General features: G+C 40.9%; 1 protein-coding gene across 2 annotated transcripts in view; it reads left to right on the top strand.

Annotated features, from left to right (window-relative positions):
• Positions 1-27,534, top strand: part of pax5 (paired box 5) — a 250,032-nt gene that overhangs the window by 175,567 nt on the left and 46,931 nt on the right. For both annotated transcript variants that reach the window (XM_063069223.1, XM_063069222.1), the window contains one exon: positions 22,431-22,532. In XM_063069223.1, the coding sequence (XP_062925293.1) occupies positions 22,431-22,532 (102 nt within the window). The remainder of the gene's footprint in view (positions 1-22,430; positions 22,533-27,534) is intronic.

The following is a 27,534-nucleotide window of genomic DNA, read 5'->3' as shown; positions in this document are numbered from 1 at the left end:
CTTTTCCATAGATGCTACTTGGCCTGTTGAGTTCTTCCAGCATTTTGTGTGTGTTGCTTGGATTTCCAGCACCCACAGATTTTTTCTTGTTTGTGACACAACACTCCTGCCTGTTTAGCTATAACCTCCAACTCAATATAGAATGCATCTCAGCCATAGACACAATATACTACATAATACAGCTACTATATAGATATCCACAGCACAGTAAATTTTTAATTGTCACATTCACGTCTAAAGACTTAATTGCTGTGAACGCTTTCTTACTCTTTCCTGACAAGGTGGGGGAATGGGAGGGGTTGAGACTTGTAGCTGTGAAAACAATCTCATGTTCAGGGGTCTCCTCCGTGGTGGTCATAAGTGCTAAATCTGAGACTGCAGGAAGTGGTCTAACAGCTCTGGACACCTTTCCTTCTGGACCCTTGGATTTTCTGTACGAATCTACTTTGATACTTGCTTCTCTCCCGGTCCTGGCTTCCTTCTCTCTCTTTATCCCACTCTTGATTCTTTTCTGTTTCTTTCTCATGTTCTTCTCTCCTTCACACCTTTCTCTTTCTCACTCATGTTCTTTCTCTCTACCTCTTCTCTCCTTTTCAACTTCTTGTCTTTCTCGCCATCCCTTTCTCTTCTACTTTCTTGTGATTATCTCTGAATTTGCTAATTTCTCAAGAAATGAGGTCTAGTTTATCCTCTTCCATTTCCCTCGCACATCATCCTCCTCCTTATTTTCTGTTTTCCTCTTTCTAGGATGTGTATCCTGATCTTGGGAAGGTGCATTTATCTCACTGAGCATTCTCTTATTGATCCTTTTATTTCTCCCTTTACAATCTGATCTCTCTTCTTGGATTCTTCATCCACGGCAACATCTGAAGAATTCCCTGTTTTTGTATCTCCATTGATTCCAGTCGTCCAACTGTGCTTTGGTTGGATCTACTATTACAAGCAGCTCTTTTGTCTCCAACTTGAAGTTCATGCAATAACCTTAATGCACACAGAGTTCTGTATACTCGTCATCCAGTGGCTTTTAGTTGACTATTGCGGGGGAGGTAGTATGCAAATGGTGGATGGATCGACAATCAAATTGTAATTGTCTTAGCTACTCACATCCTTACAATGCAAGCCATCCTGTTTTTACCACGTGGCTGTTGGTTGTTGTATTTCATTGTTATGAATGTCAAGATTCAAGATTCAAGATTCAAAAAACTTTATTGTCATTCTAACCATTGTCAGTTAAAATCAGTTTTAAGTGTCCAGTGCAAGTTAAAAGTGTCCAAAGCAGAGTCAGGTGGAGCAGCTATTTAGCATCTGACTGCCTGTGGGAGAAAGCTGTTTAGTAGCCTTGTGGTTTTAGTTTTGATGCTCCTGTAATGTTTGCCTGATGGCAGAAGAACAAGCAGTTCATGGAGAGGGTGTGAGGGGTCTTTAATGATGCACCGTGTCTTCTGGAGGCATCGACTCTGAAAGAGGTCTTGGACAGAAGGTAGGGAGACCCCAATAACCTTCTCTGCTCCCCTAACCACCCTCTGCAAGGCTTTTTTGTCGACAGCACTGCAGCTGGAGTACCAGGTTGTGATGCAAAAGGTCAGCACACTCTCAACCACGCCCCTGTAGAATGTAGTTAAGATGTTAGTGGGGAGCGATGCTTGTTTAAGCTTCCTCAGAAAGTGCAATTTCTGCTGGGCCCGTTTCACATCCCTGTGGTGTTCCTGGACCAGGTGAGATTGTCCAAGATCTGCACCCCAAGGAACTTGATGTTTTCCACTCTCTCCACTATGGAGCCGCTGATGCTGTGGGGTGTGTGCTTAGGCTGAGACTGTCTGAAATTGACGATCACCTCCTTGGTTTTGGTGACATTAAGCATCAAGTTGTTATTCCTACACCAGCTCTCTAGGTGTTTGACCTCCTCCCTGTACATAGTTTCATGTCATTCCCACAGGAGCTATATTTCCTCCAGTATAGGCTCTGAGTTGGATATCTGCAAGCTTCAGTTTAGTATCTTTGAAATTCTATTCAAACTCATTTTGTGGAATGACTGAAACAGCTGAGTCTGTGTCCAATTCCATTTTAATTAATTTGCCGTTCACTTCTGGTGTAAGCCATGTTTCTTGTCTATTGTTAGTCTCACATTATAAATCTCAAGGCTACCCAGTCCTGTGACACTCTCGTCATTATCAGATTTTTCATCAATAGCATGCAGGTTAGTGCTCTTTTTGAACTTGACTTTTTATCCTTTTCTTTTCCCTGTGCAATCCACTTATTTTTGTCTGCCTGACATGCTCTTTGTATGTGACCTACTTTGTTGCATGTTCTGCAAGTTTCACCTATAAATCTGCATTGATCTGGTGTAACAAATGTGACACAATGGTGACACAGTTTGTTTGACCGGGCTGGTTTCTGTTCAGACATTACAATTTTGCTCACGCTTACTTTCATTCCCAACTGCAACTCAATTGCATGTCTGGCTGCTGTTTCCATTGATATAGCTATTTCAACTGCTCATTTAAATGTACAGTAGGTTGTGCTTCTGTTAGAAGCTGTTTTTGAATGCTTTCTTGTAAGATTCCAGAAGCTAAACCATCTCTCAGTATATCATTAAGCCCATCATTGAACTGACAATGTTCAGTCAATCTCTTCAATTCAGCCACGTAAGTTGAATTGGATTCTCCTTCCTTTTGATACTGCTCATGAAACCTAAAGAATTCTACAATCAACAATGGCTTCAGTTCTAAAAGTTCCTGTATTATGTTCATGATTTCAACAAAGCTCGTTTCAGCTGGTTTGGTTGGAGCAGTCAAACTGTATGATTTTCCACCCATTACATTCAGCAAAATTGGTACTCATTTTGTCATTCGGTATTTCATTTGCTTCAAAGTAATGTTCAATTAGCTCCGTATACATGAGTCAGTTACTCATTGAGCAATTGAACGTGTCTATCTTTCAGATGTAACCAGCCATTTCTGCTTTTTTTAAATGATTGTTATCACCTGCTTCTCACTGTATATGAACCTGTGAACTCTTGGGTTTTCTGTCTTTTTTTAACTTGATTGTTTCTGTACGTAATGCACTGTTTATTTACTTGACTGTTTCTTGATGCACTTTTTGTAAACTCAAATGTCTTGCTGCAATACAACAGGTAGGTAGTCATCTCAGGATCATTTTAAAAATATCTTGTCGCTGCTGTTATATTTTGTGCAATTGAAAACATTAAACTAATTAAAAGAAAGACATGGACACCTGAGATATGAGTACTTTAGTTTCCTTTTACTTTTAGTGAGACCCGTATGTTTCAGGTGGTAGCATCATGATGCATGCTATTCGTGTAATTTTTACACATAACGCATAATGAATTATTTAAATGAACAAGAATGCCTAATCAAACAATATATTTACAATAATATTCAAATACTACTAAAATATTAAATACATAATGGTAGGGTGATGGTTACCAGATAATTTCTTTTAGCCATGTTAGATTACTTTAGCAATTCAAGTTTGTATGGACAATCTTAAAAGATTTGTTTACCTCTTTAATCCTAAAGGAAATCACTACCTTTTTACACCTGACTTTCTCACACTGGCACTTTCCACTGGCACTTTGAATTGTGTGTGATTCTTCACTCCTTAACCCAAAATATTAACCTTTGACAAATGAGGTGAAAATAGATCTTCTGATCTGCCTGGTTTAATTGCATTGGCTGGTGACGTAGTCCAGTGTGGGAAATCTAGTTCTCATTGAATAAACTAATGTCATTAGCCTCGATTCTTCAGGAAGGACATTCTCAGAATACCAACTTTGTCATATTGCCCACATTGTAAGACATATAAAACAAAGGGTTGGTTCATTTATAGAACATAAGCAGATGAACTCCGTATCTTCATTCTTTAATGTTGCTGTTTATTAGCCTACTGAAAATCAAACTCTGCAACCTAACTGTGTACACCATTATTTCCAATGCTACACCAGGGCTGATCACAAGATCTTTGTAACAGTGAATGATGATCTGTGATCTCTGGGCTGTTCCCAAGCCAACCATCAACGCACTTCCCGAAAATGTTTCGTCTTCTAGCATAAAACGATATTTTCAGAGCATGCTGCCCACTGACATACTCCAGAATGCATGGGTACATCTAAAGCAGGCAGTTAAACTTGGTGCTGTCAGCACAAAGGTTCTATGGGAAGGACTGCAGTCTATGGTCTTGTTGCTACTGGACGCTGAGGGGCTGGCCCCAGTATAACAGCCTCGCAAACACTTGAAGGTTGATTTGGGAGAAGCACGTGAGGGTGTTCTGCATATAGAAGGTTTTACCTTCATGACACTATGAATGTATTGACTTGACAACAGTATCAATGTATAGACCGATTGATACTGTGAATATAGAAAATGCCACATATAGTTTTAAATTTCTTGTTATAGAGTTATACAGTCTGGAAAAAACTATTTCAGCCTAACTTGTCAGTACTGACTACCTAAACTAGTCCCATTTGCCTGTGATTGGTCTATATCCCTCTAAAGTCTACGGAACCCTTGCTTAATAGTATTGGTCCATGGCATAAAAAAGGTTGCGAACCCCTGCTCTAAACCTTTCCTCTCCATACTTGTTGAGATGTCTTTTAAATCTTGTAATTGCGCCTGCCTCTACTAGCTCATTCATACATACACCACCCTCTGTGTGAAAAACTTGCACCTCAGATCATCTTTAATTCTTTCCCCTCTGAATTTAAACCTATGTCTTCAGTTTTAGAATCCCCTACCCTGGGTAAAAGACTGTGACTGTCTACTTTATCTGTGCCCCTCATAATTTGGTAAATCTTTACGAGGTCACCCCTCCTCCTTCTCTCCTTCAGGGAAAGTAGTCCCAGCCTATCCAATCTCCCCTTAACAACACTAGCTCTCCAGTCCGAGCATCAACAAAATTCAAAGCTCAAAGTAAATTTATTATCAAAGTACATATATGTCACCAAATACAACCCTGAGATTCATTTCCTTGTGGGCATACTCAATAAATCCATAATAGAATAATAACCATAATAGAATCAATGAAAGACCACACCAACTTGGCAAAAGACAATAAACTATGCAAATACAAAAATTAAAAGAAAACAATAAATATCAAGAACATGAGATGAAGAGTCCCTGAAAGCAAGTCCATAGGTTGTAGGAACATTTCAATAATGGGGCAAGTGGAATTGAGTGAAGTTCTCCCCTTTTGTTCTAGAGCCTGATGGTTGAGGGGTAAAATCTGTTCTTGCATGTACTGTCCACCACACATCTGTAGAAGTTCGCCAGAGTTTTAGATGTCATGCTGAATCTTCACAAGTTCCTAAGGAATTAGAGGTGCTGTCGTGCTTTCTTCATAATTTCACTTGTGTGCTAGGCCCAGGACAGGTTTTCTGAACTAATAACACTGAGGAATTTCAAGTTGCTGATCCTCTCCACCTCTGATCCTTCAATGAGGACTGGCTCGTGGATGTCTGGTTTCCACCTCCTGAGGTCTATAATCAGATCCTTGGTCTTGCTGACATTGAGTGAGGGGTTGTTGTGGCACAACTCAGGCAAATTTTCAATCTCCCTCCTATATACTGTTTCATCACCACCTTTGATTTGGCCTACGACAGTGGAATCATCAGCATTGGAGCTGCTCTTAGCCACACGTACATAAGTGTAAAGTGTGTAGAGTAGTGGGGTAAGCACACAGCCTTGTGGTGCACCTGTGCTAATGGAGATCGTAGAGGAGATATAGTTGCCAATCTGAATTGACTGGGGTTCGCAAGTGAGGAAATCCAGGTATTCAATTGCACAAGGAGGTATTGAGGCCAAGGTCTTGAAGTTTATTGATTAGGTTTGAGTGGATGATGGTATTGACTGAGGAGCTGTAGTTGATAAAGAGCATCCTGATGTATGCACCTTTGCTGCCCAGATGTTCTAGGATTGAATGAAGAGCCAGTGACATGGCATCTGCTGTGGACCTGTTGCCCCAGTAGGAAATTAGAGCAGATCCAAGTCACGTCTCAGGCAGGAGTTGATATGTTTCATCACCAACCTCTCAAAACACTTCATCGGTGTGGATGTAAAGTAGGTGTTACTGGATGATAGTCATTCAGCCAGATCACCACGTTCTTCTTAGGCACCAGTATAATTGAAGCCCGCTTGAAGCAGGTGGGTACGTCAGACTGCTGAAGCGAGAGGTTAAAGATCTCAGTGAACACTCCAGTCGGTTCATCAGCACAGGTCTTTAGTACTTGACCATGTAGCCCATCTGGTCTGGATGCTTTTCGTGGGTTCACCCTCCAGAAGGCTGCTTGCATATCGGCCTCAGAGACTGAAACCACTGTAGCATGGAGAGCTGTGGGAGTTCATGATGGTTCCTCCATGTTTTGATGGTCAAAGTGAGCATAGAAGGAATTGAACAAAGCCCTGCTGTCAGCAATGTCACTTGATTTTACTTTATAACAGATGATAGCATTCTAGCCCTGCCACAACTTTTGACCATCCTTTATTGATTCAAGTTTAATCTGGAATTGCCACTTCACCCGTAAGATGGCTGTCCAGAGATTGTACCTGGACCTCTTGTAACTTGCTTCCTCGCCAGACTTGAATGCCATTGACCTGGCTCTCATCAGATTGCAGCTCTCATGGTTTATCCACTGCTTCTGGTTGGGTAAGACTATGAATGATTTTGTAAGGGTACACTCCTCAACAACGTCTACACTCATCAACATTCATCTAAAGTTCCTGGCAACCACGGTACAATCATTGAAATCTACAGATGAGTCCTTGAACATGGTCCAGTCCACTTGAAGCAATCCTGTAGCCGATCCTCTGCCTCCTGCAACCACCTCTTTGTTGTCCTAATCTCTGGAGCTTTGCTCTTTAGCCTCTGCCTGTGTGCAGGAAGGAGAAGGACAAACAAGTGATCAGATTTACTGAAATGTGGTCTGGGCGTGGAACGGTAGGCATTCCTTATCCGTTGTGATGGAACCTCTGGTGCTATAGGTTATGCTGGTGGTAATTGAGCAGGGTTTTCTGAGCCTGGTTGGGGTCCCTGACTATGATTTGAAATGTGTTGGGATGGCCTGTTTCTGGTTTGGAAATGGCATCATGCAGTATTAAAAATTTTTGATTATAGTTGGCCACTGGTGGTATTTAAACTGTGGTCAGGGTTTTGGAGGAGAACTCACTAGATAAATAGAAGGGACATCATTTGACTATTAGGTGCTCAAGATCGGGGAACACGAGTTCGACAAAGCCTCCACTTTGAAGCACCACTGAGAGTTTATTGTGAAGCATATACCTCCACCTTTTGCCTTTTCCAAATCACCAGTTTGGTCCATTCTGTGAATTGAGAAACCTTTAGGTCTGATCGCCGTATCTGGCGTGCTGAGAGAAAGCCATGTTTTGTTCAAACATAGAACACAACAATCTCTCATTTCCCTCTATTACAGCAATCTTGCCCTCAAATCCTCAATTTTGTTTTTCGGCGACTGCACATTTGCTGACAAGATGCTGGGTAGAGGGGGCCTCATCCCTCTGTGTTTCAGCCTGGCTTATAGTCCCACCACCCCCGCCCCCCCACTCCAGCCTCGCTTCCGGCCATGTCAATGAACCCTTGTCCCTTAAAGCTACAGTACCTGCTTGGTCCGCCAAGTCGTTTAGATGATCATGAAATCTGTAGATCATTAAATTAATTTAAAAGTACATTGCTTAGAGGGGAATTACCCGCTACAGATTGCAGTCATTTGAATGAGGTATATTTAGAAGTATAGTATGTGGCTTGCAGAATGTCGCTGTGGTTCTGTGGGATCATGTGTATTTATCTTGGTATTAGTATGAGGCTTTGTTATTTTTGCATTGCCCGAGATACAGTAAAAGGCTTTCATTTGCATGCCATCCCAGAAATATCATTTCATACCTAAATACATGGAGGTAGTAAAAAGAAAACATAATGCAGAATATAGCGTTGCAGTTACAGAAAAAGTTCAGTTTATTGCTGATAGACAGTAAGGTGTAAGGGCCATGATCAGGTAGACTGGCAGATGAAGAGTTTAAAAATTCATATGAGAAGTCAGCTCTAGAGTCTGATGAAAGAGGGGTAGAAGCCGAACTAGAGTCTGAAAAAGAATACTGCAACAAGGTCGATTATTAAGTGGCTAGACATAATTGTACCCAGAATACAATAAACATGATTGAAGTACTATGAGGGATGACAAACAGTTTAGTCAAAGGCAGTGGGAGCTGGGAGAATGATGGCGATATGGAAGAGACTAAACATGGATGTTTGGCAAGCTACTCATGGCTGCATTAGGATTCGGGAATGATTACAGGTGGCACGGTAGCATAGTGGTTAGCACAACGATTTACCGTACAGGCAATCCGGGTTCAATTCCCACCGCTGCCTGTAAAGAGTTTGTACGTTCTCCCTGTGACCGCGTGCGTTTCCTCTGCGTGCCCCCACAGTCCAAGAGCGTACTGGTTAGTAGGTTAATCGGTCATTGCAAATTGTCCTGTGATTAGGCTAGGATTAAATTGATGGATTACTGGGTGGCGTGGTTCGATGGAATGGAATAGCTTACTCTGTGCCTTATCAAAATAAAATTTAAAAAAAATAATTGTGTTTTAAACTACCACAATGACGTGAAGAGAGGAAAGGATAGTTGTCAAAGGTCTGTCAGAGGAATAGCAGGATTATGGACTGGTTACAGTGGCCGATGAAGGGAGGGACTAGAGAAAGGATTGAGACAAGAGAATTTCAGCAATAATATTACAATGTTTGTTTTGAACACTAGGTTGAGTTTCAAAAGTTTGCAGCAGCAAAACTGGCTTTCCACAAATTCCTCATCATTCCCAATGCTGAGAATAGACTACTAGTCATACTTCATTTCACCTACTGACAGTGCAAACCTTGGGTAAAAAGGGAAATGACTATGGCAGCAGATGGAAAGTCTCCTGGAACTTGATCTTATTAGTATGCTGGTGAGCAGGTTCAGAATGGTTCTATGCAACGTGATTTCTGTTACTGACAGGGCATGATTAGATTCTGCTGGTACCTAGGTTATTGTGGGGTATTATATATGATCACCAGTGATGTCTGAATGATCCATATTGCCATTTACTGAAGAGAATGTGTCCCAATTAAAGAATTGAATCAAGTTCTTAAAGGCTTTTCAATATGACAGGCAGTGTTGGAAAACTGGATAGGAAAAGCTGTTCTGAAAGAATAGAATTAGAACTCATGGAGAATCTTTAAAGATTCAAAGTACACTTATTATCAAAGTATGGACGCAGTACACAACCCGGAGATTTGTCTTCCCACAGACAGCCAAGAAACAAAGAAAATCATGGAACCCCTTTGATGAAAAAAATAAAGCCTCAGTGCACAAAAAAAGAACAAATTGCAGAAATGGCAAAAAAAAAGAGAGTGAAAAACACAGAATACAAAACACCAAATCACAAAGTCATCAAAAGAGTCTAGGCATATTCAGTTCAGCTGAGTTCAGTCATATTACGGTGAAATAGCTACTGTTAAATAGTTAAAACAGATTGAGCACTTATTGAATTTTATAACTTAATTTTATTTGGTGGGTCTGTGTAAGTATCAATTCTAATGTTGGGGAGTTAGAAACATTTAAAAAGTGCAACTTCCATATGAATTAGATCCTATAGTTTTCAAAAGGCTGTTGCCTGCATTTGATCTGTGGTGGAGGTATTCATTGAACTTGTGGTGAAAACAGATACAAAGCAAAAGATAAATCTATAATCATTGGCAGAAAAAGAAATCTGGAAAAGATGAGGAGTATTTTTGGTACAGCAGATTGCTATGACCTTGAAAGCATGATGGAAGCACATTCAAAAGTAATTCTCAGGAGCGAATTTGAAAGGTAGTGGTATTTATTTCCAATTATTAGCAAAGTAAAAAATATCATGCTGCAATCAGAAAAGAACAAAAGAACAGGACTCACTGAAAAGCTCTTTGGAAGAGGTAGCATAGGCACAGTGATTTGAATTCTCTTTATCCGTGGCCCTAACTCTCAGAAACAGGTGCCATGGGGTCATAGTGTAAACAATCTGGAACAGAAACTGAACACACCTAGAACCTATTTGCTTTAATGGCGCTGGTCCAATGGCAGATGGGCTACCTGCTTAGATAAGGCATATTTCCGTTCGAATATTATGAAGCAGTCTGTCCAGATTCTACTTTGAACAATAGGTGTCTGGGTTTCTCAGGCGTTGTATATAGCAGCTTAAAGCAGGTGGGATGGGTTGAATATATTCGCTCTATGCCTTTGTAGTGATACGGGCCTTAGGAAACAGGAGTGCAGACTCCAGGTAGCCCTGCCACCAATTATTTCTGTAGTGTGAGAATGTAAGGGTGACAACATTGCATTATATAGCTGATCTTAATAAACCAGACATGCACACCAGACCTTGATAGTATTTCTCAGCGTAATATGAACATTACTCCAGCAAAGAGTAAGAACCCAAGGTGGAATTTACAGTACAATTCCTCTAAGCTGCTAGCCTTGCAATCACTATAGAACCCCACAGTTGCCATGAGAACCCAGCCCCTAAGCTGCCATTAGTTGCATCAGACTACCACTAGCGCACCCTCTCCTCCCCCCAATCCCCTGGCGGAAACTGGGCTGCTCCCTCTCGTTCCAGAGCCATATCCACTGATTTTCATGTGCTGCTTTAAATACTGGTGTGCCTGCATGGTAACATACATCAAAGTTGCTGGTGAATGCAGCAGGCCAAGCAGCATCTATAGGAAGAGGCGCAGTTGACGTTTCAGGCCGAGACCCTTCGACAGTCCTGTCTGAAACGTCGACTGCGCCTCTTCCTATAGATGCTGCTTGGCCTGCTGCGTTCACCAGCAACTTTGATGTATGTTGCTTGAATTTCCAGCATCTGCAGAATTCCTGTTGTTTGCCTGCATGGTAACAGGGCCGTGAGAAACACTGAAAGGAGACTCAGTTTGGGAAAGCAACAGGATATCTAGAAAACCAGCTCTTGAGGGCTTCCTGATCTCCCAAAATCCGTTTGCTTCCATAAAATTCTCTTCCAGTCATGCATAGGGACCACATCCTGAAGATGACAGCTTGAGGCTTGTTTAAAGTTGGTCTGTGATCTTCATCTATATTAAAAGTCAAGTAGAGCTTGAAGAATTCTGTTGTGTTCGATACTGAGCTAACCCACAGATCTAAAGTGAAATTGTGGACGTCTGTCACATTTTCTTGTTTAGTTCCCCTTTGCGATAAAGGCTGAAGAGGCCTTAAGACCTTTTTTAGTCTTAAGGTTTCTGTTTGACTAATCTTTCATTTAATGATTTCCTTGGTAGTGCGCACATATTTCTGCTAATTAAACAGTGACTTTTCCTTTGTCTGCCATGTTGTACAGCAATCAAGCAGAGATGCCAGTAAGAAAGAGACATCTCTTTCTATGTTAGGGGTCCCGTCCAGGAGTATTCTAAACAACTCAGGAGAAGATGATAAGGACACTAGAAAAGTATTTGATTATTGTTCTCTTTGAACACTTTCAGTCAGTAATAACAATATTGGCAATCAGAGTAAAAGTGTGTTTATGCAGATGCAGCTATGATAAGTGTTATTCTCGCGATGAAACCCCTAAGAATAAATTTCATGAGAATACACAAGTCTTTGCACTAGTTGGCCAGAAGACCAAACAGATAATCCCAAAACTCTTCTAGATCAGTTATCCCAGGATTATTTGCAAAAATCCGTGCTATTTGGTGTCCACTTTGTTTATTAACGTTCTGCGGATTTTTCAAGTATATTCATCAATTGCTTCATGCCTCTAGTATTAATGGATTTAATACGTTCACAACTATTAGGGCAAACTGATGTAAATGTGGTCATGGGTCCAGGGGAAACTTAGTTTCTCCTGGATTTTGAAGATGCTGATTAGCTCTGGCCCCCAGCTTGTTGGATGCACCCCTTCACTTGAGTACCTCTGGCTAGTACTTGTGTTTGGTAAATGTGCTTAATAATTTAATTCTCCCTAACAAGTGGGAAGACTTCTGATATGTATTTAATTATGGTTTTGAGTGGAATTAATGACCATAGCCTGCCTGTGTGTGTGTGTGTGCCTGTATGACTGATGTCGTTTGTAAATAAGGTCGTTTATCATGCGCGGGCAGAGGTAGTCATTTCCCCCCCAATATGAAAACAGTTCATGATTTTTTTTTAGTGGATTTAACCTCCTCAAGTAAACAAGATCCAGCCTCAGAATTAGCTTTAGGAATTGCTGAAGAAGCTAAGTTACCAAGAAAACAAATAAATAGAAGATTAGAAAACAGTAAAATTAAATGTCATATTTCTTAGCTTTACTCTTTAATACACATCAATAAGTAAAACATATCCCATTAACTGATCAGAATTTTAAAAGTTATTTTAAGTTAAGACTATTATTCCAGGCACCCTTGACATAAGTTTTGTGCAAAAGTATATGTAAATTTCAATATGATCATTTAAGTGGTATCTCAGAGCATTTCAAAATGTTTCACATCCAATCTATTTATCCTTAACAAATGCTGTGGTAAATTTATGTACAACATTTCAGATATTGGTAGGCCCCACAAACAGCATGTAGAAGAATTACCATTAAATTGGTTCATGGTAGTGCCATCTGACTCTCTTCTGTCCATTAGTTAATCTCATTGAACCTTTTAAAAGCACTGAAATGGGTTTACCATTTCATCTAAAGACAGCACATCCAACAATGAAGCACCTCATTGCACTGTACCAGAGCTTTAACCTGGCATTTTCTAGCAAAGAAGTCAGACTTCACCCAAACCTTTGGCTTATAACCATGGAAACTATTTTAAGCTGAGGTTCGTTCTATATTTTCTGATAGATTAGAAAAATGCTTCACCAGTTATTGTAAAAAGTAAAATATAGTTCCATATTAATTCCAAAAGCCTGTGGGTGGAATGGGATATGGAAATACTGAAGATACCCTGATATCTTCAGTATCTTCTAAGGTGACCTTAGGTGGCCTGAGGCAGAAATCCATGGCTTTCAAGTGTGTGTTTCCGTGAGTTTGTTAAAGATGCCATTAGTGAATTTTAGTTCAGATGATCTTTGATATCAAGTAGCATGTGAAATATATTACCTCGTGTGATCTCTAAGTTTCACTTGCCTTCTCAGAATAAGTAACAGATGCATGAATCTATTTGACATTGATGACTGGTTTACTTGTTCTCAGAATGATGATCTTAGTTTCTGCACAGTAGCCAGTGATGAGAAAATTAACCCCCACGTTAATGCCTCTAACCCAGGGAACAGCTTGCTCTATGTGCAATCTACTGCTTCTCATCCTGACTCCAGTATCTACTCTCAGTCCAAATACCTCTTCGTGGCTAACTAAAGTGATATTCCCTGGCCTTTTGTAACATTGATCACTGCTGAAGTTGAAGAGCTGGCATAACGGCAGTGAATATTAGGTTGCCAGTCATTATCTTCAGCATACATCAGAGTTGTAAACTTAGTCAGCTCCAGCATGGGCACTAGCCTCTGTTGTATCCAAGACATCTTTCAGGAGCGGTGCCTCAAAAAGGCAGCATCCATCATTAAAGACCACCATCACCCAGATCATGCCTTGTTCTCATTGCTATCATCAGGAAGGAGGTACAGAATCCTAAAGGCACACGCTCGACGATCCAGGAACAGCTTCTTCCCGTCTGCCATCCAATTTCTGAATGGACTTTGAACCCATGAACACCACCTCACTACTTCTTTATTTCTTTATTTTTGCACTACTTATTTAATTTACAGATCTGCAGGCATCCTAACCTCTGCCAGGGACTGGCAGCTGCTGGTGGACCTCGAAGGGCAGCTGAAGTTCCACCACCCTGCGACCAGGCATTGTCCTAGTGTCTGAGTCGACTAAGCAAGTGGTGCTGCTGGAGCTGACAGTCCCATGGGGAGATAGCTTGGAAGAGGCCTTTGAAAGGAAGCTCTCCAAGTACGCAGGACTGGTCAGCGACTGTCAGCAGGCTGGATGGAGAGTGAGGTGTCTCCCAGTGGAGGTTGGTTGTAGGGGATTCGCAGCCCGTTCCTTAGTTAGAGCCTTCAGCATTTCGGGCATCGAGGGAGAGAGGAAGAGGACAGCCATCCGCAGTACCACCGATGCGGCAGAGAGGGCCTCAAGATGGCCGTGGCTCAAAAGAGGGGAGCCATGGAGTCATAAGTAGCTAGCCATCTGGACACAAGCTGGGGTCTGATCAGCCCCGGCTGGGTCACCTGGAGGAGGGTGTATGATGTTGAAAGACCCAAAACACCCGATGATTCCAGGAACATCACTGAGGATGTGTCCAGAAGCATCAATAGATGTATGTACACATTAACTATTTAATGTATACTTGCTGTAGTTACATTTTTTCTATCATTGTACTGGTGCTGCAGAGACAACAAATTTCACAACATACGCTGGTGATGTTAAACCTGATTCTGATTCTGATTTTAAGTATTCTGCCTGAAGCTTAATCCAGGCTAACTTTCATCCCTCAACTAATGTCAGTAAGACACGAGGAACTGATATCTCAACAACAAGAATTCTGCAGATGCTGGAAATTCAAGCAACACACATCAAAGTTGCTGGTGAACGCAGCAGGCCAGGCAGCATCTCTAGGAAGAGGTACAGTCGACGTTTCAGGCCGAGACCCTTCGTCAGGACTAAACGTCGACTGTACCTCTTCCTAGAGATGCTGCCTGGCCTGCTGCGTTCACTAGCAACTTTGATGTGTGTTGTGGTTAGTCCTGACGAAGGGTCTCGGCCTGAAACGTCGACTGTACCTCTTCCTAGAGATGCTGAGGAACTGACATCTGTTCCATATGGCACTTGGCTACCTTGATACTGTGCTGTTAGCTTCACTGATGCTTACAGGCTCTTGCAATGGCATGCTTCCCTTTCCTACAAGAGTGAGTAGACTTGCAAATAAAGTACTTTATTATGGTAAAGCAGTTTCAGATGTCCTGATCTTCCAAAAGTTACATTACTATTTGTTATGCAAGACCATTCATTACAATTCATGACCTCGTATCTTCAATCTACATCCAGATGCCCATGGGACCATACTGTAAAATCTTATTATGTAAGACAGACATGGAGATAAGAACAATAGTGCAGAAATAATCATTATTATAATAAAATTGGTATTGGAAGCAAAATCATTTAAACACTTGAATCGCCTTGGCATGGGAGGTGATAGGCAAAGTGCTTGAAGATGGAATTAATATTCCAAGGTGCCCACTAGTGTGGTGGGTGGGACAACCCGCCTGTTGGACGTTGTATGACTCTGATAAAAATTAGAGAAAGTCCTTCATCTGGGTATTGAGTAATGGGGAAGGCAGGGTGATCCAGGTCATAAGCTGCTGATAATTCTTTATAATGCCTCTGGTTGGTTGGGAAAGTCTGTGCTAGACTCGTGGTGAAATGGCTGAACATGAAGAATGACTTGAGAACGCTGGCCTGAGCCCCGAACTATCTTCAAAAGTGGTGATTGGAAAGAAAGATGGAGGGGAAGTTGAAAGGATAGTGAGAGGTCGGCTCACGTTGCCTGGTCTTACTTTTTTGAATGCTGTAATAGCTTTTGGTTATACTTCAGGTATGGTTTTGATTAGGAAGTATTGCAAAGGTGAGTGGATTTACAGAATTGTAAGATGACTTTGGTGTTAGACCAGTTATATCTAATACAGTAGGCTAAAAGAGCAAAATTAGCAGATGAAATACAAAACTTAAAAAAAATGCTGAAAACACTTAGGCCATATTTGTGAGAAGGGAAGCAGTTAATATTTAAGGTCGAAGACCATTTACCAGAACTGAGAATTGGACAAAGGAGGCTTGTTATACTGCAGGGAGGGCAGTGGGGAAGGGGGAATGTTTCTGCTGGGATAAAACCAGAGTGACTGAAAGGAGATACTGTCAACAGGGTAACCCGGTGAATGAGTGGCTAGGAGCAGTTGGAGAGCAGGCCCACACTCAGAAGAACATAGTTAAAAGAATGGAGGAATCACTGGATGTTATGCAGAGTCATAGGACATACACAGCAAGTCAGCTTGGGCATGTCCCCCACTCCCAGAAATAAACAAAAGGGGGAAAAGGGGAGGAAAACAAACAGGTGGCATCGATATTGGAAATGGCTGACTGAAACAGACTGTGAAATATTTATGTAATGTTGTAGAATTCTATATTAGGTCCAGAAGCTGCAACGTATTCAGAAGGAAGTGAGGTGCTGTTGCTGAAGCATATGCTAGAGCTCATTGTGAGTGTGTAGAGATCACAGTCAAATAGTGAGAGTGGGAGAGGTGTGGAATACAAATGGTTAACCACATTGGGCTTATTTATCATTACACAGTTTGCTACATATCTTCACGATTATATTTATTATTAGCTGTTCAGCATTATTGCCTTAAGGAAACCTTTTCTAGTGCTTGTTCACGGCACTAGATATGATTGATTAATACTAAATGCTTTCCTTTCACTTGTATTATTTCTGTGCAATGACAGTAATCCGCTGGAATACTCATTATTATTCACCTCCTGTCTGGGTCATAACATCACCACGGCAATGTTCCTAGTTAATGTTAACTTCCCCATCTTCAGCAGGTAATTCCAAGCAACCTGTTATGTGATCAATTATTGTACCTACCCTATCAACATTTAATGTAAAGAGTTATTAGGTTTGCCCTCTCAGTCCTTGGGTCAGCCCCATTCCCACAACTGATTTCATTTAGAATCTGTAGTGCCATCCTGTGCAGATAATGTGCAGACCTCTTGTCAGAAAGAGTAATCTCATCATCAAAAGCAGTCCAATTGAATGTATGTTAATGCTCTTTTATCCAACACTAATGAGATAATGTGTGAAGGAACTCTACATGAACACGGCAAGCTGCAGAGTGCTTAAGCTTCTCCACGTCGATGGAGTCCAGCTGAAGACTTCATTGGGGCCCTTCCTGCTCCAGCTACATTCTTCCTACTTGCTCTTGCCTGTCCACACATACAAGGTGAAAGGTTTCTCCCAGTCAGAATGTGCTCTGGGTTGTATCAATACTAAAAGCTCCTTTTACATGGTCAGGGCAGTTGTCTGACTCACAATTACAAGCACCTGAATGACAAGTTAAACAAGTTCATTTAAAGTAAATTTTATTATCAAAGTACATATATGTCACCATATACACCCTGAGATTCATTTTCCTGCGGGCATACTCAGCAAATCTATGGAATAGTAACTATAACAGGATCAATGAAAGATCAACCAGAGTGCAGGGACAACAAACTGTACAAATGAATATATAAATTAATAGCAATAAATAACGAGAACATAGGACAATAAGATAAAGAGTCCTTAAAGAAATCATTGGTTGTGGGAACATCTCAGTGGATGGGCAATTGAGTGTAGTTACCCCTTTTGTTCAAGAGCCTGATGGTTGAGGGGTAGTAACTGTTCCTGAACCTGATGGTGCGAGTCCTGAGGCTCTTGTATCTTCAACCTGATGGCAGCAGTGAGAAGAGAGCATAGCCTGGGTGGTGGCAATCTCTGATGATGGATAATGTTTCATGTAGATGTGCTCAATGGTTGGGCAGGCTTTACCTGTGATGTACAGGGCTGAATCCACTACCCTTTTTAAGATTTTCCATTCAAAGGCACTGGTGTTCCCATACCAGGTCGTGATGCAGTCAGTCAATACACTCTTCATCAGTCCACACCTTCATCATCTTTTCTTCCTTTCAAGCTGATGACTGAGAGTAGGGTTAAGGTCTATATATGCCACAACTCTGTGCTACCTTATTTATGTGAAAGTGTAAATAGAGTTTGTGAGCTATTGGACAGAAGGGGCAACTATGTTTTAGCTAAGGCCAGTATAATTAGGGGCAATGTGCAATTTGTACTGGTGAGGGCAATGGTCTTGTACACCCAGTGTGAAATAACTCTCAGCCAACACCTTACTGAGTGGAGAAGCAGGCATGTTAGGACGGATGGCTTACATTGGCCTCTATTACTTACATTATCTTGGTGACAGCATTCTGGGAATTTTCAGAATAGGAATCAGTTTTATTATCACTGACATATGCTGTGATTTTTTTTGTTTTGCGGTGGTAGTTCTGTGCACGATGTTCAAATTACTGTAAGTTACAAAATAAATGAACAGTGCACAGGAGGTAGTGTTCATGGACTGATCCGAAATCTGACAGTGGTGGGAAAGAAGCTGGAGTGTAGGTCTTCAGGATCCTGTAACTCCTCCCTAGTGGTGGTAACGAGCAGAGGACATGTCCCAGATAATGCCCCTTCTTGAAGATGTCCGCGAAGGCAAAGAGGGTTGTGCTCTTGATGAAAGTGCCTATAATTGTCTGCAGCCTTTTGTGATCATATACATCAAAGGCTCCATACCAGATTGTGATGCAGACAGTCAGAATGACCTCCATCATAGATCTATTGAAAATTTCAAGAGTCTTTGCTAACATACCAATCTCCTCAAACTTCTTCATGATTGCATCAATGTGTTGGGGCCAGGATAGATCCTCTCAGATGTTGATGTCCAGGAACTTTAAACTCCTCACTCTTTCCACCACTGAACCCTCAATGAGGACTGGTGTGTGTTCGCTCGACTCCCACTTCCTGAAGACCTCAGTCAATTCCTTGGTCTTGCTGACATTGAGTGCAAGGTTGTTATTATGACACCACTCAACCAGCGGATCTATCTCACTCCTATACACCTCCTTATTGCCATCTGAGATTCTGTCACTATCAGTGGTGAGTTTATAGGTGGTGTTTGAGCTGTGCCTAGCCACACAGTCATAGGTGTAGCCAAAATGGAGTTGTGCGCTCAGCATGCATCCTTAAGGGGCACCTGTGTTAATTGTCAGCGAGGAGGCGTTATTTCTGTGATCTCCCAGTGAGCAAATCAAAGATCCTGTTGCAGAGGGAGGTAGAGAGGCCCAGGGTTTGAAACCTGTTGATTAGTAATGAGGAAATGATGGTGCATGGTCTTCAACAGTGTCAAATAAATGAACAAGAACTCTTCGAATGATACAAAGAATGATACACTATTTAGTTCATAGTGTCCATAGTTCATTGCTAGACCCATCCATTTAGTTCCACCCCAAGCACTAGAGCACTCTTTTAACTATTTGTTGTTCAGATATTAATTTAACTTCCAAGTGGCATGTTCTTCATTATACCACTTTGATGCTTGAAAACAAATGTGTTCATTTTCTTGCTGGTTACTGAATATCTTGACTGAAGTAATTCTCCTTATTACTCTTATGAATATTTATTTATTGAGAGGCAGCACTGAACAGGCCCTTCGAGCTGTACCCGACAGCAACCCCTGATTTAACTCTAGCCTAATTACGGGACAGTTTGCAATGCCCACTTCACCTACCAACTGGTACGTCTTTGGACTGTGGGAGGAAACGGGAGCACCCGGAGGTCACCCATTTGTTCAGAGGGAGAACGTACAAACTCCTCACTGACGGTGGCAGGACTTCAACGTGGGTCGCTGGTATTTAGCTAGCTGCTAAAGAGCTACTCTATTGATATCCTGCATGATGAGGCCAAACTCCCTGTAGACTTGCTTAAAGTTGTGATAAAATAAACATGATAATATGATATAATACAAGTACATATTTTAACATCACACTTGCTGCATATACCCAACTTGGTTTACAGAGTAGACAAAAATCACTAAAGAAAGTATTACATACACCTTTGGAGGTCGACCGGCGGGGTGGGGGTGGGGAAATGGGGTTGCGGGGGGTGGGGGTACTACCTCCCCGAAATGAGTTTTTGCAGGGTGGGATGTCTGGAAGACTCCATTGTCAATGTGTAGAGATCAGCATTAAGAGCTATGTTTCATGTGGTGCATTATCGTTGTACAAGATGCATTTATTCACTTCGCCATGTGAGGTAACCAAGGTGCTCAGATCCAGAACAGCCGATGTACTTACAACCTCTGTGGATGAGGTAACAGTATGTTGAATATCTGTGCCATTGTCTCAGTATGAACATACCCACCAGAGACATTTATCACCAGTGATACACTTCTAGATATTTATTTGCTTCACTTTCTGTTTGCACATTGTGAGGCTTTAAGTGTTAGTGTGAATGAATCTTTTTTGAATGTATTGAAAAGTTGTGAAATATTGTGAAAATGTGAAGCATGCGTGTATGTGTGTACTTTACACACCACTGCTTTTGACCAACAAGCCCATGCAGGCCACTGCCTGTGAGGTACTGTAAATCAATTCTTTCCCAGGTGTTCCTTTGCTTGCTTTTAACCAAATGAATTAATCAGGTAGGATCAGTAAAAGCATATGAAATTTAAGTCTGCAGAAGCATATTTCCTTGTGCCGGTTGTCGGTGTCTGTTCCAATTTGTCTGTGCCATTCCTAAGATGTCTCCTGTGAATTTCTGCTATGTTAAACCCTCTGAGGGCTTTGCAGAGAATCCTCGATTAAGCTGCCAAAAGAGGGCACAATTGAATTCTAGGGTCATAAGAATCAGTGCTTTAAGCTTTCTTCAAAGGCAGTACAGGGCAAATTTTCTGTCCTTCTTTCATAATATGACAATGGGCAAATAGAACTAGTGATCAAACTCAAATTGATTCTAATTGAATGTTTGAACAGAATCTGTTTTTGCTGCTCTTGGTTACATCTGAAAGGTTTAACCCTGTCAAGTGCTGCTCATTTAAGGGAAATTGTGGCATTATTGCAGAGGAATCTTTCTTTCACAAAAAAATGTCTTAAAGTTTGGGCTGGAAAACAAATGACGGGGCTCTTGCCACTGAGATTTCTTTTGTCAGTAATGTGAATTATTTAATGTAAACAGTGGGATAAAATAGACAGCCAACTACTTTGTTTCTAGCATCAGAAACAAGTTAAATCCAGAGCATTTCTTTACAAAAATGGTTAATAATTGTACCCAGTATTTATAAGCTTTTGAAATAAAAGATCACACTAGAACAGAGAATTTGGATCCTTATTGTAGCTGTGAAAAAGGGGAGAAGTAATCTGATGCAGCATTAACAATCCAGTGATTAGTGTATATTGCCCCAGTTAGCACATCATCAATAAACAAAGCCAGGCAATCATTACAACTCAGCACATTAGTAATTGCTTCACTTGCCACCTTATTAACTTGTTAAATAGATTGTTCATTTTACTGTGTCCTGCAGATAATACTTGTGTAAAATGGTGTCAATTGGACAAGTCAGTGCTAAGTGTGGCAGTGAGATGCCAGCACAGGCCAAGTAAGAACACCGCCTGAAAATCTACTTCAGGTAAAACTGTACCCAAGGGGTGCTAGTTCCACTATTGTTTCCAGAGTCCCTAGTCTACTCCAGGCTTTTGTGAAAAAATTTTAAAAGCTGGAAACATTCAGAAAGGGTAATATTTGTGACATTGTAAAGTGTAGCCCTACTTGAGAATAGGCCTCATGTGTGTCCTTTCTTCACAGTAACAGGCATCCTTGCAGTTTACACCATTTTATTGAAAGAGGTATTTGAAAACGTATCAGTCTTTTACAAGGTGTATATTTAAGAACATAAAACATAGAAAACCTACAGTGCAATACAGGCCCTTCAGCCCATAATGCTGTGCCAAACATGTACTTACTTTAGAAATTACCTAGGGTTACCCATTTCCTGAAAGCAACATGTGAAAGTGTGGTTTGCACATCTTTACAGTAATGATTATCTTGAGTAAGTTTCCCTTTCTAACAAAAAAATAGAATCCCCAATAACACCACAAAATTTAGGTGTACCTACCTTTCATAGCAATTGGTACTCCATGGTTAGTATCATGGAGTGGGTACACTATGATACCAACAGGTGTCTTTCAAATATGGTATTCCCCTTGTAAACATATATTCTGGGTGAAAAAGGGATCTAGTGCTTTCCCAGCGTACATGACAAGTAAACTCCTCTCGGGCTTCCAGTCGAGTACAGGTATCGATTTTAACCGACGTTTCAATGGCAAACTTTATCTTCATCATTTGCAGCATTGGCTTGCGTGACTATTAGTCACCTCCCTCTGATCTCATAGTGTCCCTTTTATGTATATTCCTGCAAGGTTGCCCCTGAAGTTTGTATTATGGTGTCCACTGATCTTATGGGTTCAGTGTCTCTATCTATATTTTCAGAGTACCTGTTCTCATTTTTGCAACACATTGAATAGTTTGCCTGATATCCACTTGTCTATAGTCAGTATCTAATGTCAACCTGAATGAATGGTTAATGAATCATGGATGAACCTGTATTAAGGGATCACCTGGTTGCCCCAGAGGTGGTCATTATTTACAACTTTCACAATACACCTGGTGGATGCTTCCTGGTTATAGTAGAAACCGTATGCTGTTATGTCAGATAGATTTTTAAGGCCATGTCGTGGTCTCATACATTTTATCTTATTTTCCAGGTCGTGATTTGGCTAGTACGACTCTTCCTGGTTATCCTCCACATGTGCCCCCCGCTGCACAGAGCAGTTACCCACCCCCGACACTGACAGGGATGGTGCCTGGTGAGTGCGACAACCAGCGTTTGGTCCCAAACTCTCTGAACTGTTTCAAGTTCTGCATATTTCACAAAATACTAAGATCTCTGTTGTAGTCACTGGCTGAGAGAAAAAAAACTGTGAGAAGGAGCGAAGACGCTGGTCTCATTAACCTCTCTGCAGTTAGACACTTCTCCACAGGGATAAAACACGTAGATATATCTCTAATATTTCTTCCTTCACTTAACTGTCAGAAATACTAATCTCGTGGGACGCTCAACATACTGCGACAGAAAAGGGTTTGGTGTTCAGGATAGTGATGTAGGTAGAAAATCTAATCATTAAACAGGATTCTGAAGCCCAGCTGTCCTTTAAGAAGACCGGTAATTTGTTTTTAATGAAAACATGCATTTTATTTTTAAATGACCCTTAACAAATTAGTTTTCAGCATTATTTATAATGATGTGATTCAGACTTACATGAACAATAATAAGCTAAACATTGCCTTTTGCAAGCACACAATTTCGTCTCTTGCCTTTCCTACTAGGTGGGCTGCACACCCCTTTCCCTTACTTATCTATCCAGTCTTATTATTTATCAGTGCAATCATTTAGATTACATGTCTGTAACATTGCATTATTCTGCCTTAGCTTTGTGTCTCTTCATCCATGTCTTTATGGCTTCAGCACGTTCCAGACTGGCCATCCTGATTCTATCCTCTGTAAAATGTAAGTCTGTCCAAGGTTAGTCGTGGTATCATCCCCCTATCACCCTGTCCCAACTGACCTCCATTCCTCCATTAGCTCCGAGTTAAACAAAGCCTCGATTTTATTATATTTGTCCTTGACTCAGATTCCTTCATTACCTTGCTGATCCCTACCTCTGCAAATTCTTCCAACCAATCAACCCTTTAAAATATTCGAAGGCCTCTTGAGCATCCCTTGATTGAACTGCTCCTGCAATGTGGACTCTTTTGAGGTTCCAGGGCTCTGAGCTCTGGAATTGCCTCTCCAAGCCTCTCTGCTTTGCTATAGACCTTTTTAATTTATTTGACTTCCTAAAGTCTGTCTCTTTGAGTAAACTTTTAGCCATCCGGACATTAAACAAGACTTCGAAATCCAGCTGCTTTTTAAGATAACTATTATATATATTTTTAATATCTCCTACCCAGTTCAGTGGCAAATTTTATCTGCTGATGCTCCCATCAAGCAGTGGATTGGTTGATCAAGAAACTCCCTGCATGTTGCCACATTTTAATATACCACCTGATGTAATTTAAAACAAATACCAGGTACCATGTGTACCAACCGTGTCCTTCTTGAAATTAAGTTCTGTTCCTCTGTGCATGCGAAATGGCACTCTGGGTATGAACTGTGTCAACCAATGGTAGCTGTGCTTTTTTTTTTGACATTGCGTGTGGAGTTGTATTGTGTGCCTGAGACATGCTGAAAACTCAGGGTTCAGATAATGAGGCAGGTTTTAATGGGACACTCAAAGCTTGCTTCAGCATAATTTAAAGGGGCTAAGACTACATTGGCCATTTGAAAGGGTCTGAGGTGTCCACACTCGTTTAAGGGGGTGTTATTGATCACCTCCAAGCAAGTACGTCCCTGTCCTTACCGCCATTATCTTGAGGCACCCGGGATTCTTTCGCAGTCTCCAATTAATTATCACACTGCCATGCCCTTCCCTATACCTACTAAATATTTCCAAAGCCCCCTATTAATCCATGTACTGACTAGTTTCAAAGCCATAGCCACCATTCAATCTATTCTCCAACCATCCTCCTCCAATCATCTCCAAAGCTATCACTCTCCTCCCCTGATCTCACACTCTTGAGGCCCTAGAACCTCAAAAGAGTGACTCTTGTCACTCCTAATTGCCTCCAAGTACATCCCAAAGCTCTCAAAATTACCTCCACAGCTTTTCATCCACCCTGGTAGTCTCTAGAGTTGAACAATCTTCTTGCAGTCCATATCTGTGTTCTCCCATTCCTATCTATTTCCTCGGGAATCTCTTTTAAACAGAATAGTGAAAGAAACAGTGGAAAGGCCTTTACTTATGTTTCATCATGCAGGACCACATTGTAATATTAGAATGTATAGTACCACCTCAATGTATATTTTTGGATCCGTTACAGTCTCTTAGCTGATATATTTTATTGATGATTGACCAGAGACTGCATTCAAGTGCAAAGTTTTAAATATTTTTTTTGCAGTTTGATAAACTGACAGAAGTAGTTTAGAATGGAGAGAAATCAAACAGAGGGTAATGTGCAGTTTGTGTTACTTTTCTTCTTCAAAATAATGCATTTTATTCATAACTAAAGGATTTTGCATTGCTTAATTTATCTGTGTCTGCTTATGGGTGATAGGCTCCATTGCTCACGCCTGCTTCATCTTTCCAGCTGAGGAAGTTGTGTAGAGACCAGTGGCTGGAATTGGTGGAGAACCATATTCATTACGGCAAGCAGAACATGAGCCTTCGTATTTATAAATGTTGTATTGAATAAAATTTGTAGAATTTTAAATTGAAGATACACTAGCAGCTTTAGAAAGTTAGTCTACCAGGTTCAGGCTCACCGCCCCCCCCCCATCTATTTCTATCTCCCCTTTACCCTTTTCTTTTTTTTCTGTATAATTTTATTTCCTTGTATCTTGTTCTGCATGACTTGCTTACTTTCTCTGTATTCCTTCCCATGCCTTTATCCTTCTTTCATTCCACTCTTTCTCCTTTTGTTGTTTTTCACTATCCTGTTCTTCCCTTCTCTTTCCCCTCTCTTTCTTCTCCCACTCTCTCTTTCTCTCACACACAAACACACTCGCACTCTCTCACTCTCACTCTCACACACACACTCACACACAAATATCCACTATCTGTTCTTTCTATTTACTGTCTTTCTCTCACTTGCACATTCAAACATCAGGTTGGGAAATACAAAACAATGATCAACATCAACCTACCAGAGAAAAAGAAACCCTACAATTTTAAGGCAATATTTTAATCTTGAAATGTATCCCCAATATTATACTGTATCCCAGCAGAGCATCGATCATTTATAGTTGGTATTGTGCTCTTTGGTTTATGTGGTATGCTCATTTAAGGATCTACATGCTCCATTATAAATAAAACATACCTCTTTTATATGTTGAAATAGCATAATCCAAAATGAAATAGATTTTCTTCCTGTTGCTATTATTCATCTCTCACAATTATAATTCCTTCCCACGTAACATGGAGGGAAAAATGGTGCTAAGGAAGTCTTCTCTTTAGGTCTAATGTGAAGCTGGTATTTTCCGGAACATTCTCTCTTTATGTGACATCAGTTGGGCCTTCTTTGCCCATGGCTTTGAGTGTATTATAGTGTTGGGTGTTTTGTGATTCCCAGCAACTGCTCCCTGATTGTGAGATTCCCCACAGGCAATGCATGCTTGTGAAGTCCAAAACTGAATAAAAAATGGAGAAAGTGGTAAATCACAAACATAACAACTGGAAATGCAAAGCAACACACACAAGATGCTGGAGGAACTCAGCGGGTCAGGCAGCATCTGTAGAAAAGAGTAAACAGTTGATGTTTCTGGCCGAGACTATTTATAAGCACCCAATGATTGGCCTCGGCCCAAAACTTCGACTGTTTGCTCCCTTTCCCATAGATTCTGCCTGACCTGCTAAGTTCCTCCAGAATTTTGTGTGTGTTGCTTTGGAGAGAACGTGGTCCTGATATATTGGAAGCTCCTTTTAAAATGATTACAAATTTTTGTTTCTTGTTGCTGCAATTGGAAAAGTAATTTGGCAGGCAAAATGACATCTGATTTGCTGTGAGTCCACTTCACAATGCTGGTTAAGAAACATTTCATTTATGTTTAAAAATGCCCTATCCATGTCTGCTTCTTTAACTAAGTGATCTTGCCAAATAAAGCATACATGAAAATCTCTACGTAAGGCAGGATAAACACTACAAACAATGGTAACTGGTGTACTTTAGGGGTAATAACTTTTCTAGGTTTACACTTTAATTAAAGTGGATTTGAAGAAGTATGCTGGTCATTGCCCAGCACTGCAGGCTGATGAGGAGAGCCTGAGTACTGAAGAGGTCTTGTGGCCAGCATAACCTTCATTTTGATTGAATAGCTTTCGTTTAATGGTGCTGGAAAATTACAATCTGGCTTTATATTCAGTGAAATTAATAATCCATGTGAGTATAACAAGACAATGTAAGTCTTCTAAAGGGTGGCCCCCCTTTAAATCCAGATTTTGTTTTGTTATAAAGATGGGAAATTCTGAGAGAGTTTCAGGAATGTAGAACACGAGTTAAAGCTCCAGTTTGCAAAAAGGCCATAAGACACAGGAGCAGAATTAGGCCATACGGTCTATTGAGTCTGCTCTGTCACTCGATCATAGCTAGTCCACTTCCTCGTCAATCCCATTCTTCTGCCTTCTCCGTGAAACCTTTCATGCACTGACTAATCAAGAACCTATCAACATCTGTTTTAATAAACCCAGTGACCTGGCCTCCACAGCTGCCTGTAGCAATGAATTCCAGATTCACTACCCTCTGGGTGAAGAAATTCCTGCTCATCTCCGTTGTGAATGGACGTCCTTCTCTTCTATGGTTGCACCCTCTGGTTCTACATTCCCCCATTGTAAGAAACATCTTCTCCACATCCACTCTATCAACATGTGATAGGTTTCAATGAGATCGTCCCTCATTCTTCTAAATTCCAGTGAGTACAGGCCCAGAGCCTTCAAACACTTCCCATATGATAAGCTGGAATTCCCAGAATCATTTTCATATACCTCCTTTGAACCCTCTTCATTATCAGCACATCCTTTCTTAGATAAGGTCCAAAACTGCCCACAATACTCCAAATGAAGAGTCACCAATGCCCTTATAAAGCCTCATCCTTCTTTTTATATTCTAGTCATCTTGAAATGAATGCTAACATTGCATTTGTCTTCCTCACCACCAACTCAACCAGCAAGTTAACCTTTAGGGAATTCTGCATGAGGACTCCCAAGTCCCTTTGTG

The sequence above is a fragment of the Mobula hypostoma genome, chromosome 16 (genome assembly GCF_963921235.1).
Source record: "Mobula hypostoma chromosome 16, sMobHyp1.1, whole genome shotgun sequence".
Lineage (NCBI taxonomy): Eukaryota > Metazoa > Chordata > Chondrichthyes > Myliobatiformes > Myliobatidae > Mobula > Mobula hypostoma.
Note: the sequence above shows the minus strand (reverse complement) of the source record. Positions and strands in the feature narration are given on the sequence as shown.